General features: G+C 28.5%; 1 protein-coding gene across 3 annotated transcripts in view; it reads right to left on the reverse strand.

The window, feature by feature from the left end:
• The window catches only part of LOC149890552 (polycystin-1-like protein 2), a 51,544-nt gene that overhangs the window by 15,598 nt on the left and 17,617 nt on the right, over positions 1–18,329 (reverse strand). For 2 of the 3 annotated variants that reach the window (XM_090082678.1, XM_090082677.1), the window contains 14 exons: positions 16,401–16,523; positions 16,015–16,116; positions 13,936–14,058; positions 11,869–11,991; positions 10,992–11,021; positions 10,505–10,751; positions 9,137–10,291; positions 8,876–8,959; positions 7,162–7,422; positions 2,585–2,885; positions 1,963–2,196; positions 1,752–1,877; positions 1,380–1,545; positions 29–78 (listed from right to left, as the gene is read on the reverse strand). In XM_090082678.1, the coding sequence (XP_089938804.1) occupies positions 29–78; positions 1,380–1,545; positions 1,752–1,877; positions 1,963–2,196; positions 2,585–2,885; positions 7,162–7,422; positions 8,876–8,959; positions 9,137–10,291; positions 10,505–10,751; positions 10,992–11,021; positions 11,869–11,991; positions 13,936–14,058; positions 16,015–16,116; positions 16,401–16,461 (3,063 nt within the window). In that variant the 5' untranslated portion in view covers positions 16,462–16,523. Of the gene's footprint in view, positions 1–28; positions 79–1,379; positions 1,546–1,751; positions 1,878–1,962; positions 2,197–2,584; positions 2,886–4,384; positions 4,530–7,161; positions 7,423–8,875; positions 8,960–9,136; positions 10,292–10,504; positions 10,752–10,991; positions 11,022–11,868; positions 11,992–13,935; positions 14,059–16,014; positions 16,117–16,400; positions 16,524–18,329 lie in introns of those variants that run through there. The other variant, XM_090082679.1, reaches the window with a different exon arrangement.

Raw genomic sequence — 18,329 nt, forward strand, 5'->3', positions numbered from 1 at the left:
AAAAAGTTATTTGACTTTTAAAACTTACTACTGATGGACGTGATGTAAAATTGTTTGAACTGATCAAATTCTCTGTACCTTTTTTTTTAAGAAAAAAGCAGAACAGGTCTTAATTCATACATAATCATATAATATGATTATCACATATACAGGGTGTTCATAAAGTCAGTGTAAGTCTTTGATGCAATATAGTGAGGAAAAGAAAAAAGATAATCGTTTTATATGTATTTTATTTTAAAGTAGCATTTTTGATAGTATAAATAATTAGAGAAAAGTTTCGAAATGAGCTACTTTTGCCCTTATGCAGAGTTCCAATCGATCAGGTAGGCCCAGTACCAGCTATTGCGACAATAACTCCATTCAAAGTAAAATGAGTCATATCTGACCACAAAATCTTATCAATCCTACGAGGGTTTTTGGAAAAATTGCCTAATAGTGTTTCACAAAACTGCACTTGTCTATCAAAGTTATTTTCACAAAGCTCTTAGACTTTGCTTGGTCTGAAGGGTCAAAGGCCTGACTCTTTATTGGCATTGTAATAGCTAGTCTGTTTCACACCCAGAGCTGCAACACCCTTTCAAATTGAGAGATCACTTGTTTTCATGAGTTGCTCAGTCACTCTTTCAACTGCCTCTTCTGTCACAGCTGAGCAAGACTGGCCCAATCTGTCTCCATCATGAACTCTGCCTATCTCCTTGAACTTGTCAGCCAACTTTGGAATCGTCAGCTTGGAGGGTGGCTGCCTGGCGAACTATTTTCTCTACTCTCATTGAAACTGCTCAGAACCCTAGAATTTGACATAGAGAAGAACAACTCTAATTCTCTATTCAAGAGATAGTAGGTGGCTCTTTTTTTTTCTGAAATTAAATTTACTAGAATCAAGCTTTAAAACGATAAATTATTATTATGAGGAAAAATTTTTAACCAAAGAATTAAACTGACTCTACAAACACCCTGTATTTATTAATGAGATTAAATAAACTTGCATTAGCTATCTTCTAAAACAATAAATTATGAGAATAGACTTTGAGAAAAATTATGAGATAAATTATGAGAATAAACTTTTAGAAAAACTACATAAAAATGAATTATTTTAAAAAATTTGTGTAAATTTCTAAATGTCAGTAAACCATTTCTTAAGTAAAAGTTTTTCTGAAGATTTGTTGTAAAATAGTATAAGCATCTTATTGTCTCACATATAGGGTCACAACATCAATCACATTAACAAAACTGGAAAAATATTAAATATAAAATTTTAAAAATATTATATCTTTAAATGCATTTTTAGATGTGTTTTCCAGTAACTCATTACAAAATATGTTAAGTAAATTTTATAAAGATCTATAAAAAAGCCTCAAATAGAAGACACATTAACTTACTACTTGACTCTGGTAACACAGCAGAGCTCAACAGAGTAAGGAATAAACTTGATATTGACAGAAGAAAAGGCTGAGAAACTATTTTAAATTCCTCAAATCCAACACTTTTTAGATTATCCTTGGACAGCAAACCAGACATTTTAGTTATTATATCAACTGCATTACTCTAGAGTGATTAAAAAACCAAAAAGTAAATTTACAAAGTTATTTTCTCAGAATGCAGCATAAAGAAAGTTTTTTTTAAAATATTGAATTAGAAAGAATTTTTTACAACAAACATAATTATGATGATAATAGCATTTAACACAATTATTTTAAAATTGATTTTAACTGCATTCTAAAATGCTAATTATAATTAAAAATCATAAGCACCTGGGCTTGTGGAACTATCTCAGCAGGTGTAATCAACAATAAAGACAAAGCATCAGCTGCAGACTTAAAATCATTTAAATCATTTAGAGGTGCCATTGATAGCAAATCAATTGCTTTTGTTCGAACCTTATATTTTAAAAAAAGACTCAATCACTTGGCTGTTTATTTCAAAATGATATAGCAAATAAACTTGTTAAACATAAATGCTTACCTTTTGAAGGTTTGTCAATTTAGTTTGCTTCTGAAGATTAAGGTCTTCATCAATAGTGTAAAGCCCAGTCAAATTATCAACACTTTGTACAATTAACTGATCCAAAATCTGTGACTCATCATTTGCAACATTGGTAATTGCTTGCAAAGAGTTTGAAAAACCAAAACTATCTTTGAAATCTAAGTTAGATATAGCCAACATAGAAAAATCAGCAAATGGTTCATTTGGCAGCACCTGAAAGTCAAAGTTTAAATAAATGTTAATAAAATATTATAAAAACTTAGTATAAATATGTAATATTTATATAAAGGAAAATGGATTCAGGTTAAAAGATATGAATTTTACAAATCTGTAATTGCTAGGTCTGCATTAATTTTTGCTTCAAATGACTATTAACAAGTTGACCCCCAATAAAAGATTTCTAAATTGTTTTCATATTTTTAGGCTCAATTTAATATAATGGCTTGAAATATAATTATTTCAAAATGTTGAAGTAATTTGTTTTTGAAATAGTCTAATATTATTAATGCCTTTTATTTATGATTTTTTTTACATGTTCCTGAAGTTCGTTTACAATTAACAGATCCATATTAAAACAAAAAAAATTTCCATCCACACTTACCTGAACAAAAATATTGTAATCTGTGAATGTTTTGTACATACCAGAGACTCTAACACGAATTGCGACAGTATAATTGTTATATATTATTCCAGCTCCTAGTGGAAAATCAATCAGACTTGACTGATTGGTTGTTTTAGCATTCAACATTAAGTAGCAACTTATCTTGTTAGAGCCAAATTTTGCAACTTGTGATTGGCCACTGTCATAATAAATTTGATAGTTAAATGTGTTGCTTTCTCTATCTGTCCAATTCTGGCAAACTATGCTGAACTTGGTTGTAAAAGCATATCCAACTTGAGGACTAAAGTTGATTTAAAAGTATCTATGTAAGTATGTATGTATTTATGTATGTTTATGTGTTAGGGTGCTTTAAATATTTTTAATTTTGGAAATTCAGCTTGTCTACACTCGGAATGGTTGTCTTGGTATGTTAAAGTTGTTTTAAGCACAAGAAGTTTGATTTCAGATGATTTTTAAGGTCCCTGCTAGTCCAATATGTGTGTAAATACCTATCATTCTTCAGAATGCTGGCAGGAACCTTAAAAATTAACTTGGAAGTGTAATTTTTTTTCTAGATGCTCCCTTTTAGCCCAGTTATCAATTTTAGGTAGTGCGCAGAATGAAATATTGATTTGTTCAGTCAGCATAACTTGGAAAATAGATTTGTTCTTTGCTATAGGTTTCGTTGATTTATTCATCAATATTTTATTCTGCCCACTACCTAAATTGATAACTAGGCTAAAATGCAGTATATACAAAAAAAATTACTTTTCTCAGTTAGTTTTTAAGATCTTTGCCAGAACCTTAAACATCAAACTTTGTGAACTTAAAATTACTTTAACATATCCAGCAACCATTCCAGTGTGGGAAGCTGAATTTTCATAATTGAAAAAATTTGAAACACCCTAGTGTGTGTGTGTGTGTGTGTGTGTGTGTGTGTGTGTGTGTGTGTGTGTGTGTGTGTGTGTGTGTGTGTGTGTATATATATATATATATATATATATATATATATATATATATATATATATATATATATATATATATATATATATATATATATATATATATATAATAGAGTAGCCCAAAAAAAATTTTTTTAAATAATTTTTTTGTGTGTCTTTGACTTCAAAACAGCACAGAAAAAATTTCATGAATATATGGCATTTAGTACTGCCTCATCAACACTGAAATTTTAAATCATTTTAAATGAATTTTGAATGTGAGTATGTATATATTAAGCTAACAGAAAATGCTAGGTTTTGGAAATTTTAGAAAAATTTTTACAATTTTAGAAGGTTCATGAAGGTTCTATAAAATCTCTTGAAGGTTCTAGAAGCTACTAAAAAACATCAAAAACTTAAGAAGGTTTGGGAAAATTCTAGAACACTCTAGAAGTTTTGATTTTCATATAAATAGCCAGCTTCACCAGTGCATTTCAATTTAGTTACAAAAATCAAGTTTTATAAGATCAAGTGTTGCGGTTAAATAAATATTATTCATTTAGTTATGACTACTAGGCTGAAAACTGTTGTTCATTTAATTGGTAAACCATCTGAAGATTTTTCTGAACAAGTTCTTCCAACAACGACAAATGTTATGAGTGTATACTTTCATTTATACAAAAGTGTCCATGAAATATGCTTTTTCTGATGTCATGAAAAGACTGATGAGCATCTGGGATGAAGTGTGTATACGGCTGAAAAGCAGGCTATCCTTAAAAAAGTACATATTGACAAGTACTGAGAGGTTGAGAAGAATGCTAAAAGCAGAGGAGAGGTTCAACATGCAAAGAAAGCTTACTTTGTTAGCTGTACATCATCTATCTTTGACATCGCACAAATCAATGCCCACACTATGATCAGAATTGAAGAAGGCAGGCTTTTCTTGCATGACCAGCAAACTGAACACAAAAATGGTAATGGGACCTAAAGACAAAACATTAGCAAAGAAAGAACAGCAAGCTCAAAAACGGAAGAATAGGTTGCTTGAGAGGCATGCCCAGGAAAAGGAAAAGATGTTACTGTAATCCATAACTATGCTGACTTTTTAGTACTAAGCAGCAGTGATTGTTCAGAGAAGGAAAATAACAACCAATTCTTTCCAGTGCTGATGAAATCAACATCAATTCTGCATAAACAACATTGTTTGAAAGCTATGGATGTTGCTTTGCCTTTGGTAGCCTCTGCTCTTGATCGCACTGGAATAAGTGATAGACAGGCAGTTCACATCCTTACTGTGACAAGAGTTGGTGATGGAGAAGCAAAGGATATTTCTTTGTGAAGGAATAGCGTGCAAAAAGTCAGAAAAGAGCATCAATCCAAAAAAGCAGTTTATATCAAAGAAAACTTCCAAGTTTATGGTCCCTTGGTAATCCATTTTGATAGGAAGTTACTTCCTGCAATAGATGGTAGTCCAGAGAAGGAAGACTGTGTTGCTATCCTTGTCTCTGGATTAGGTGATGAGAAGCTTTTGGGTGTGCTAAAAGTTAAGCATGGAACAGGGAATCTTGTTTTAGAAACAGTTGCAAATATTTTAAAGGACTGGCAATTCAATGACAATTCAAAAACAATGGCGATTGAAAAGATCTCTCCCATGTTGTCCAACACAACTGCAGCAAACACAGGCCACATCAATGGAACATAACCTATTCTTGAAAATAAATTGAGTAAGAAGCTGCTTTAGCTTGCGTGCAGAAATCATATACTTGAGGTGATATGCACAGAAGTCTTTAAAAAGACATTTGGGGGTAGTACAACTGGACCGGATGTGTTGCTATTCAAGTGCTTTAAGACATTTTGGCCAAAAATAAGACAAGCAGAATTTAGTATACGCCACGATGTTCAACTGGAGCAAAATCTCAAGCCATTAAAAGAAGAAGTCATCAAATATCCTCTAAATGCAAGACAACTCAAGACATTAACCATGTGAATATTACAAAGAACTTCTGACTCTCAATCTTATCCTCCTGGGAGGAATTCCATGCAAGGTGGATGTCTAAAGTAATCTACATTTCACAATCTTTCATTTCCAGCAGACACACCTTTGAATGATCTGAATTTCATCAAGCTTGTTATTGATTATAAGGATGTTTCTCCCTCGATTTCTCAGACTGCATTAAAAATAATTGGCCAACATCTCTAGCACCTTACTGTAGAACTCATTCCTCTGATTCTCTTTTCTCAATGCGTCTAAGTGGATGAGAAAAACAGCCTTGCTACTTGCTTGAGGCAACTCATAGAGAAATCTTCTGATGATCAGAAAGAAGGAAGGTGCATCTGCAGCACAAATGATCTTTTAGCACATCATCATGTGCCATTAAAGAATTTTTTGACCTCATCATTGCTGCACTTCTTTAATACTCTTCTGCTTCCCACAAATTTTCTCATGACTGATGCTTCCACCTAGCAACAAACTCCATCCTTTCAAAAGACAACAGGAGTGGTCTCTTCCTTGAAAGTTGTCAATAAATGTGCTAAGCGGAGAATTGCACTGGGATCATCATTCATCTCATCTCTCACCAAATCAGAGTAGGAAAAGCAGTACTTGCTCAAAATTATTGAACAGCATCAAAAAGAGTTTCCAGATGCAGAAAAATTAACTATGCTGAAGAGATTGCAACTTGAAAACCTTCAGGACTCAGAAAGAACAAACTAAAAAACTTTTAAAGTGTATTTTTGAATGACGTAATTAGAGCTGCTCTGCAATACGGTCAGTTTAATGTGTCATTTTAGTGTTTAATTCCTTTCCTATTTTATATTATAGATATAAAATTAGAAAAATAAGCTAGCATTTTCAAAAGATAGAATTTTTAATTTTGAAAATAAATTTTCCAGCTAATCCAGTTCAAGATAAATAATGATGATTATTGATGAAAATTTTAACAATTAATTACCCAAGATTGTAAAAGCCTTAAAGGGACTTTCAATGAATATACAAGTACAGCTTACACATACATTACAAACTTAACTTATATATTAATATTTTTGCATAAATAATTTTCATTAAATATCTTTGTTATGGTTTTAAGCCATTAAGGTGTCATTTTACTAGGCTGTTAATTTTTTAGAGTGCTATTTTAATAAATGCTTTTAAAAGCTAAATGATTCCAGGAGAATATTAGTACTTTGCAAATAAATTTTTCTCCATGCATTATTGACAGCCAAAAGGCATTAAACATAATTGGAACAAATTTAAGATGATAAAACGTTATGTAAAAGGGAAAACCACTATTGGTCCGGCTTTTAAGGTGGTTGCATAAAAAACACAAAATCCTCAAATATTAGCCATTATATAAAATCATCTAAAACTATCAGAAAGGGAACTTGATTTAATCTATGTTACCTTCTTTTATTACCCGATGTAAAAATTATGATGCATTTTTAATTCAATTTGAGCTTGATATCAATTTTAACTGATTTCTACTTTCTTTTGTTGCAATTAACACAATGTTGCAATAATCTGCAATCACCACTTATGCAACTAACTTCATGTTGAAGTTCTTTATATTTTATTAAATGAACTTGTATACAAAAGTATATACAAGGTCAACAAATCATAAGTACTTCATAAAAAACTACCTTATTGAGCAATATCCAGGTTCTGGGAAGGAAGAAGTTGATTTTTGCATTTTAATAAAAGACTTGCTTGAAGAACTAGCATAACCTACACTTAAAATAAAAGTGTAATTTTTTCCGCCTTTTAGAACATCAGCATTGATAGCAAGAATATTGCCACCAAAACCACTTTCTGTAGAATTACGATGAAGCAGTTCTTCAGGCCATAAACCTTGATCATCTAATACTTCCCAGATGATGGACAGCGACAAACTGGACAGCAGACTGTTAAACAAGAAACAATACTTAGTAAATTTCTGTAGTGCAAAAACTTCATAAACATTTACATAAACAATAAAATAACACTTTTTCATTAACTTTTAATTCTATAATCTATTTTTGAACCAATGTTATAATCATAATTGAATCATGAATGCAATAAAATTATGAAAGTAAGTAATCTTCAGCTGAACTAAAAAAATAGAAAGTTTTAATCACTTTGCTTTTATTGAGCAAAAAACATGTACATTTGAGTAAAAACATCCTTATTTGATAAAAATCTAATTTATCAAACAAACTTAAATAAAGTGTTAGCGGAAACTGCAATCACCATCTTAACTTAAAACTTAATCAAAATTTTAGGGTGATGTAATTTTAATACAAAAAAAACTTTTTTCTTTTCTCTAATTACAAATGAAACTCAATTGCTCTTTAGTAAACTTGTTCTTTAAAAAAATGAAAGCCAGAAAATTATTCTAAATATCAAATGACGTTATTTGTTGTTCAATAAACATAAGGTAAGTTCTGACCAGATAGTAAATTATTCATCACATCATTAATGTAAACATTTATTATGTAAGTTAAATTAAAAGTTCTTTTGAATATTTTAAACTCATTTTGTTACTTTAGTGTTAAAATAATGTACTTACTAAACATTTTATTCCTCAATAACTTTTATGGAAGTTAAATCTAACTCATGTAAAATTTATATTTGTAGCAAACAAATAGAAAAGTCATTACTGATCATTCATTTTTGTTAAGATTTTTTTTATAAGACAAAAAGATTAACTCTAGATATTCTACTATATGGTTCCAATTTTACTTCTAAAAGAAATTGTCTATCAAGCAAACATATTTGAAATACAGATTTTAAAACTAATGAAAAACTATTTGTAATTTTTAAACAAGTGCATTATAAAGAACCATAATAGAAATTGTTGAAAAAAACATGTCTTCGCAGATCTAACAACTAACAACATCGAAGACCAGATCTGAAAAAAAGCTGTGATTATGGTTTCTATCTTGATATGAAATTTTATTTAGAGAAACATGTCATACCTAGTTATTGACAAATAAGTAAATTTTTTCAAATTTCAGTGAGCCTGGTGCAACAGTTAAACTTTAACAAATAAACTTAAGTTAATACTTCCTTTTATTTTTGTTGCAGAGGTTCCTTATTGTTTTAACAAAGAAAACATTTTGCATTATTATCAAAAAGTTTTTCATTTAAATGAAGTTTTTAGATTTGATACAACTATTTTAATATTGCATATATTGTTACAATATTTGATATTGATTTAATATTGCATTATATATGTAATATACAACTGCTTTTACATTGACCTTAAAACATTAAAATTTTCAAAACTTTGTTTATAAGGAGCACTGATGCAAAACCAGTGAAAAAAAAGCATAATATTAATAAATAGGATGAAGTCAAACATAACTTTTCACTGACCCTACTTGTTGACAACCTATGCAGGTAAAGAAAAAAACAGTGCGCTCCTTGAGGTTTAACTTCTGACCACAGTTCGAAAAACAGCTGAAAGAAAATATTTTAAACTAAAAACCAATAAATTTTTACTTCTAATAAAGAACTTTTTAAAAAGCTTTCCTCATCTAAACATAGATATCACCTTTCTAAAGAAAGTGCTTCTCTTAGATAAAAACAGAAAGAAAAAAAAACAAAAAAAAAAACACAAATATTTTCCTTCATTACTTTAAAGTGATATTTGGTAGCTCACCACCACTGAAAGCTATTTCTTGGACAAAAGATGCTGACCGAAAATCGATTCCAGTACCTTTTGTTCCAGTCACTTCAAACTTATAGTTCAGTCCTTCTAAAAACATTTCTGTGTTCAGTACAAGCTCTGGACCTTCTAAAAAGTCTTGCCATAGTTCTGTTAAACATGCATTTGATTTATATGTTGCATTAACAGTTTTGTAAGCCTCTAACAGCTTTAGAGCAAAAGCTAGACTACTCACAAGCTGGCACCTCCACCTAAATCTAATTCCTTGATAGCTTGAGTTAGGATCATCAGGATCATAGCTACTTTTTGCACTGACATTAAAATTGTAATGTATGTTTTCACCACCTAATTGCTGTGTGTATGCAATTGAGCGAAAAGCTCCGTTTTCAATTTCCACAAGCAACGGCAATTTAACAACTGTGAAAAAGCCATTATAAAGAGCAGTAAAAAGCCCATAAGTAAACAACAATGAAAGAGTGTAAACACCAACTTCTAACTGATACTTTTTCAAAGAATAAATCATTTGCCGGTTTGAAATAACTGCATTCTTTCTAGTTTCTGATAATCCATTTCCTAAAATCCACACAGCAGAAGCATTTTCTTTTTTGCAAACATTATCTTCACTAAAGTTGGCAAAAAACTCATAATCAGAGCTTCGAAATAAACTTATAGGTTGGGTTACAGCGCCATAATCGAAGCTTACTTCTGGGAACGAGCAACTTTGCACAAAAACAACAACTGTTTTAAATAAAACCTGCACTTCATTTTTTGCTTCGATACGTATTGTATACTTTCCTGAACTTTTATAAGAATGCTTGGATATAAAAGGTACAGGTACCAAATTGTTTGCTTGAGAAACAGTTTCATTTACTCCATCATCCCAACAAACTGTGTAGGTAATATATGAACCAGATTCTTGCACTACCTCTATTGTTACTTCCTTGCCTAGAGGTATGCCAGGAAGCAAAGTTGAAAGAGGATCTATTGCAATCCCAATAGGTGATAAATCACAAAATACTGAAATATTTTTGGAACTGGAAATAAGATCTAAATTTGGAAGGACCTGCTCTATGGTGGAAAACTTGATTTTGATGTTTATCTCATACTTTCCACATTCAGAATAACTTAAAATCAAAAATAATGAACAATATTAGCATTTCAATCATCTAAACAAACATTAAGCTTAATTGTAATTAAATAATAAATAATTGTAAAATATTAACAAAGAAATGTATAGATTAAAAAATAGTAATACATAAAATGCAAAGAGCACCAACATGTAGTCATCTATGTTTTTTTCATATGAGAAAATATTACAAAGTAATTAGAACACATACACATGAGAAAATGTGTAATTGATGGCTGAAGGAAAACTTTTCCAATAAATTGTTTTTGTCAAGGGTGGTTCAATATCACCAAAGTCAAAATCAACCTGTCCAACAGTTTTATTTGCTATTTCCAAACTATCAGGAGAAATAGTTGCATTTTCAAAGCTGATTAGCAGGTCAACTGCAAAGGTTTCACCTTTAAAGATTGGTTTTGCTGCACTGATTTGATGCTTGATTTTTGAAAAAAAATCCAGCTCTAAATAAAACAACAATAAGAGCCTTAAAAGAATAAATATATTAGTAAAATTTCATGATAATGGCAATAACAAGAATTATAATGATAGCATCAATAATACTAATGATAAATACCATTTCCAAAACAGCAATACTGATAACATCAAAAATTGTAAATAGTAAAAACAATCAAACTGCTTTTTCAAAAACAATAAAAAGTTCAGTTATGCCCTGAAATACAAATACAAACTTCTGAATTCACCTTTGATTTGAAGCGGAGTTTTTATGATTTCTAAATGGAAAAAAAAAACGAAAATAAAAACTGTTTTTAAAGCTAGACTTGAAAGTTTATCTTTTTTCAGATAGGAGAAATAAACAAGAATAATTCTCCCCTCATCAAAGCTGTCAGTTTTTTTTTAGGGAGTAAAGCTCATTTAAAAGCTGTGTAACATGAATATCCACAGCAATTTACACCTTTTCTCACCTTCCAATGAAAGCTTTTTAAATTATTGCTAAATGTTATTGAAAAAATCTCTTGAAAATACTTGACACAATATTTAAATATACTTGACAAAATATATAAGAATACTTGACACAGTAATTATGTGAAGTTCTAATGCTTGTGAAAAAAAATTGTTGAAAATTTATTCAACTATTTTTTAATTGTTGAATAAATTTTCAACAGCTTTTTAGTAAACTAAAAGTGCAATTAATGTGTTAATTGCACTTTTAGTTTATTGTTTGATGAATATTTTCAAAAAAAAAAATCTATTTCTTTTTTACTACTTTACTTTTCATTAAAGTTTGACCAAGAAAATCAAGTTAACAAATTTACATAAAAGGCTGTTAGTTTTCAGAAATACGAAAGATCAATGATGATTCTAAGATTGGGTTCTTCAATATTCCACCAAATATTGTTAAAGCAGAAATAAATTTCAATTAGCAGTCTTATTTTGATAATCAATTTATGAAAAATTCGAAGTCATTGTGCATTATCCAAGCATTCTTCTACACTAATGTTACTTCTGCAAATTAACATTACACAAAAACAGATTTTCATACAAATCAACTCTTTACAAGTTACTTTAAAAAGCTGATAGTTACTTAGAAAACACTAAAACACATAACAAGAATTGTACCTTCACAGAGCTGAGATGTCCTGTTGAAAAACAATCCAATAGAGCACAAGCATTGATAAGACCCCAAGAGATTAATGCAGGTAGCATTTGGTGTTTTGCAATGGTCAAAGCATTCATTTACATCTGCATAAAAAAATGGCAGTTATTTTAAAAATTAAAAAACTAACATGTATTACGAATATGTAACTTAAAACTGCTTCTAGTTAGAGCCACTTACATCTAATTCAAAAGGGTTTTCACCATTAACAAAAAACCATAACTTATATGTGCTCAGTTTGATAACTGATAAAGTTTTTTAAAATGCATAACGTAAGTGTGAACCATAACACAATTTTGAGTTCAAACTAGAGTTGAAATACAATCCTACAAAACACAAGCATTGATATGACCACAAAAAGTATATGCAAGTAACTCTTTGTTCTTGGCAACGGCCTAAACACTCATTCATTCACCTTCAAGCACTCATTTCAATATATATAAACAAATCATTCAGGAAGGTTGAGTACAGCAGCTTTCAAAAATATAAGATCAATTATAAGTAGTTAAAAAACTGTTTTAATTTCAGATTTAAATAATCCGTACAGTTTCTAATGATATATAACGCTTTTATCGATTCTTTTTATTCTTTTTGAAGAATTTAATGGTAAATTAAAGCAGCCCTATTAATTACTTTTTAAAAAGTGTCAAAATTATAAGGTCGCTTAACTTTAAACTTAGTAACTTTTGAGTTAATTTTATGAGAATCGTGAAAATTTGTACTCCCTTTGAAATCTAATTTTATTTGTACCCCCCAGAAAATTACTTTTAAGTGTGACAGAGAAGATTAAAAGATGTAACTGGCATAAGGAATGACATCACAGGTCAATAGAAAATTAGTCTAAGGTCATTTGAAGAGATGAATCATATATTGAGGTGGTTAATCATGAACCAAGAATTTATGTTGAAAGATAAGCATTAGAGAAATATAAGGAAAAATTTTGTGTACCACGAGTACAAGCCAGTGGTGGTTATCATAGTTGTTTTAAAAACCCAAGTTTTTGACAATCCAAAAATCATTTAACTATTCTTTCTTTTTTGGAAGATGAATGTGCATTTGATCCTGTTTGAGATTGCGCAAAAATTTTTGAAAATACGCAAAAAAGATGGGTTCTTTTATTTGTCACCAGAAAAAATGTGAGTTGCAAGAGCCAATTCATCTTTCAGAGGTTCAAAATTTTTCTTTGGGTCATGACAATGTTTAGAAAAATACTAACAATAAAATATATTACAAGGTATGAACATTAATTTTAAATTAACTTAAAGAAGAAAATTAATTGGTTTTCAAACAAAAACAATATTCTCAAGCTTAACATCTAGTTAAAAAAATTTTTTAATTATTTTTATCAAAATGATAGTAATGCTATAATGCTAAATAAAGACTCATAATATCTATTTTCAGTAACATTTTGAACTGGAAATTCAGTTGGAACTGAAACCTTAAAAAAAATACAGAACCAAGACCGGAACTTTTGTCATTGGGCAGCAAAAAATTCAAAAGTTGGGAAAAGGATTAAAAGACGATTGAAAAAGTTCAATATGAATGTTGAAAAGACCATGATGAAAGAAATGCAATAAATTACAAAAAGATCAATATGAAAGTTGTAAACACCATAATGAAAGGCATATGCAATAAATTACAAAACTATCTATTTTGTGAACTGTTAGCTGTTTTCATCCCTTATTCATGCTTTTTTGATAAAAATTCTGTAAGTAAAAGAGAAAAGTGATGTAGAAACAAGTGCTTTAATTTTTCCCAAAATCTTTCAGCCCACATTTAAGTTTTATCTAGATCTTATCTAAGTTTTATCCACATGAACCTTATCTAAGGCTTGAAGTAATGAATTACTAACGCCAATAAAAGATACTTTTGGATTATCATATTTTGTGTGCCCTAGATTTATTGAAAAATTGAAAAGAAGCTTTAAACAAAAAATTATGACAGACTGTTTCTTAGTATATATACTAAACAACTAACCATAAACAAATGCTCTTGAGAAGATTTTAAAAAGGCATAACAAAAATATAAACCTTCACAGAGCTGAGAAGTAGTGTTGAAAAACAATCCAATGGAGCACAAGCATTGATAGGACCCCAAAAGATTAATGCAGGTAGCATTTGGTATTTTGCAATGGTCTAAGCATTCATTCACATCTATATAAAAAATAACAGTGTTTTGATACGTAACTCAATACTTTCCAAATTACTTTCAGTATTAAAAGAAAGAAAACTATTATATACTTACAAGTCATCAGTTTTTTAACTGATGATCCAAAATGTGATTCTAAATTTACAGCTGTTGACAATTTATTATGGCCACCTTACAAAACTAACAATATTAAAAAAGAAAGTTCTCTTTCTTAGTTTTACTTTTAAAATTGTTTCCTTTTTTTGTTTGGAACCCTTACATATCTTTTGATCATAATAATTATAACAATTTGATAAAAATTATCAAAATTATTATGATCAAAAGATTTTAATAATTAATTAAAACTGTTATGTTGTTGGTAACCCTACTTTACTGTTAACTAATTTGTAACATCACTTTTCTACTAATAATGAAGTTGGGCTAGTGCGCATTTATACAAAACTTTTTAAAATTTTCTGAATTTATCATTTATCTAACTACTTAAAACAGGTAAGATAAATGTTTTGTCAAATTTTTACTAAAACCAGTTTTTTTGTAGATTTTAAGAAACAATTTCTTTTTATAGATATGAAACATTCTTTATTTACAGATATGAGTAGGAGAGATTTATCAGCATAAAAAAAGTTGTTTACATTTCATTATCTCTTATAATACTAGTTATTTTCAAAGAGCTATTGTTAAAAGATGTGATGTTTTTTGAGTGTTTGTCCAAATATTTAAGAAAAAATCAGCTCATTTAGAGAGCTTAACACTGAAGAAAATTTTAGACAAAAACATAAATTTTTTTTTTAAATTCTTTTTCCAGCACATGATCAAAGAAAACTAAGTATAATAATGCTTGTAAACCAACAAGGATCCAATGATTCTATTACTTAAAAAATTGAGCAGTCTGGAATCATAGTGTCTAAGCAAGTTGTTCAATATTAAACAGCAAAAAGTCAAAACTTACAGAAAAGCTTAGCATGAGTTAGCATGTAATCTTTTGGCAAAAGATTACAGTGAAAATGATTAGAAATTTTCAAGATGCATTTTTTTAATGGCATTTACTCAACATTTATAGATATTTATTACAGAAAGATTATATACAGATATTTATTCAACTTTCAGATAACTAATTTAATGAAACTTTCTTTCACTTTTTATGCATGATTTAAATGAAAGCACTTTTAATCTTATTTCAAACAAAATTCAATATGTGAAAAGAAAAGTTAGAGAAAAAATAATCTTATTATCAAATATATTATCAAGCTGCATCATTCACAAAATTAAACATCCAACTTCTATTTTGATTTGGTCTGCTATTTGTGGAAAAAAAAAAGGAACTCTAACAAAAAATCTCCAAAAAAGGACAGAAAAGTTTATTAAAAGCATAATAAGAAGTGAGAAAGCTGTCATAAGGGCAAAAACAGGAGTGACTAGATATTAATGTTTGACTTATTAAAGTAAAGAATGCCTTGTTTTTTTACCAGAAATCCCATTTTTAAAATTTTTAAAAGTTACAAACAATATTTAAAGTTCAAACTTTCCTACAGTTTTTTGGAAGAGTTATGGGTGGCCAAAATATTTTGCCATATAGCTGTTTCTTTTTTAAAGCAATAACCTATCTTTTCTGAAAGTAATTTCTGGCTGCATTTTAATTAGTTAAAGAATAATGACTTAAAAAACTTTACTGTAAAAGTTCAAAAGAACAACATTCATTTATAAATACCTGTTTTATTTGCTTTTGAAACAAGAAATATCAAACTTTGAAAACTAAATCACAACTTTTATATCAAATTTACAATTAGATTTAAATATTACTCCATGTATAAAAAACAAGAAAAATATTGAAATACTGACAGAATATCAAAAGTCTTCCTAAAAAAGTTTTAATATGAAACAACTTTTTAATGAACCAGCAACATAAATAGTCTTACTGTTTATTTTACTTTAATGAGATTGTGAAACAAGTGAAATAATACCTTCACAAAGATGTGATACTTTGTTCAAAGAAAATCCACTTGGGCATAAACATTCTAGAGAGTTATTCCCATTCAGACAAGCAAGAGCTTCTTGTTTTTCAACTAAGTGAGATAAATATATATACATACATACATACATACATATATATATATATATATATATATATATATATATATATATATATATATATATATATATATATATATATATATATATATATATATATGTATATATCTTGACTAGACTTTTATAGTAAAAATGACATTTCACCCTGATTATGTAAACGTCATCATAAATATATTGGAAACCTATTTGCTTTAAGTCAAGATAAAGATTTAAAACTAAGAAAATATAAAAATAAATTATTTGTTCAAAATTAAAAAACCTTTGCATGTAAAGTTCCCATCTATATAATAGCCTTCTAAGCAAGTACAAACAAAATACATCTTAGCTTCATTGATGCAGTATTCATTTTGATTGTTGCTACAATTCCCAGAAACACAAATTCCTAAAATTAATATTTAAATATTATTAAACATCAGATTAATATGTATTATTTTTCATTTATTAGGATAAAAGATAAAAAATTCACAATTAACTTCAGCCAATTAGAAAACTACTAACTAATAAAAACTATATCTACCTTTTATCAGTTATTAATCCAAACTAATTAACTATTTTTGTTTTAACTATTTACTTAAACAATTTAAGAATTAGAAAACATACTAAAAAGCACTCCAAAAAATTTCATTTGTGACTTTGCTACTGCTCTTTACAAATGGGTAGAAAAATGATACAGATAATTTGTTAATGTTAACAAAAAGACTTCTTAAATGTTAACAAGAAGATTTGTTAAATGCAAACATTTAGTATTAAGTATAAACAAATAGGGCATGAAAATAATGCAAAAGCAAAATCAGCAGCACTATGTTTCAGAGATTGACAATAGGCATACCTTAAATCAATTTAAAATATTTAAGTTAATAAAGTTAATCAATAAATTTAAGTCTTTTCTAATGCAGTTTTTTCTGAGAACTTCTTAAGAAGAAGAAAAACTTTTATGCTTATTTGTTTTATGCTAATTTATGAAAGAACTCACAAATTTTTAAAAAATTTTATGGTTTAAAAATACAAGTTTTTACTTTTACTTTTAGCCTGGCCAGACAAATGTAAAACTTTATATGGCTGTTTTATGGCTGTTTGATAGACTCCCAAATCATTACATACCTATTTGAAAAACCCAGTTCTGGGTCTATCAAACAATTTTAATTTTAATCATGTAACATTACTTTGTAGGAGAAAAAACAAGACAATAAATTTATAAAATTGTGCAAAATACTTTTTTAGTAAGCCAGATATTTGGTATAACATTTTCTTAAAGCAGGAAAATTTTACTCCTCGGAACTATAATTAATCTGCTACATAGATCTCTTACTTTTCATTTGATTTAAAACACAAATGAACTAAAATAACATAAATAAATTCTGAGATGGTTAATATAACAAGCAACCATTTCATTTTCAATCTTTTAAATTCTTTATTAATATTTTATGTCACAGCTTTTGTTAAATTCCCTCACATCATTTTGATAGTTACTTATATCACTCCAACATCACATCATACTGCCAAAAGGCACTCCATCATTTCTACTTAAAAAGTCACACTTAACTTCAATCTTTTTTAAACCTTTACTTGTCTTAATGTTGTCTTAATATAGGAATTTTAAAAAAACTTATTTAAAGCATGTTTATTCAGTAGATTTAATTTGCTGCCAAAAACCATCATTGCCCAATTAAAGAGATAATTTTAAAAAATTAATAATCAAAGAATTAATCAAATGAATATTTATTTATAAACTATTTTTTGTTATAAGTTAAAACATAAAATTTTATAAGGCCATTAAGAAGCGGGGAAAATAGGTAAGCAATTTCTAGATGTCTTAGAACCAGATTTCAACCTGAAATGGGGCAATAAAACTAATTATTAAATGTTAACAAATACTATATCAAATGATAGGGAAATTCAAAAAAGTCAATTAAAGAATACTAAATAAACTGGTTTCTATCTTCAATCCATGTTTATTGATGGAAAAAAAAAAATACTTGCTAAAACCAATTCCTACATACATGTAAATTTAAAGTTCATCATGAAATATTTTAAAACAGTTTTGTATTTCAATTAAACATAAAACCACATTCCTCACAGTCTATTCTACTGTAACCATCTAAGCATCATCTGCAATGACTCTTAATTCTATGATCTAATTTTTTCCTTTATTAAATAATCGATATCATCAAACAATCATGTAAATAAT

This window comes from Hydra viridissima, unplaced genomic scaffold (genome assembly GCF_058129835.1).
Source record: "Hydra viridissima isolate aposymbiotic clone 2 unplaced genomic scaffold, HvirCarnegie_v1 scaffold_3, whole genome shotgun sequence".
Lineage (NCBI taxonomy): Eukaryota > Metazoa > Cnidaria > Hydrozoa > Anthoathecata > Hydridae > Hydra > Hydra viridissima.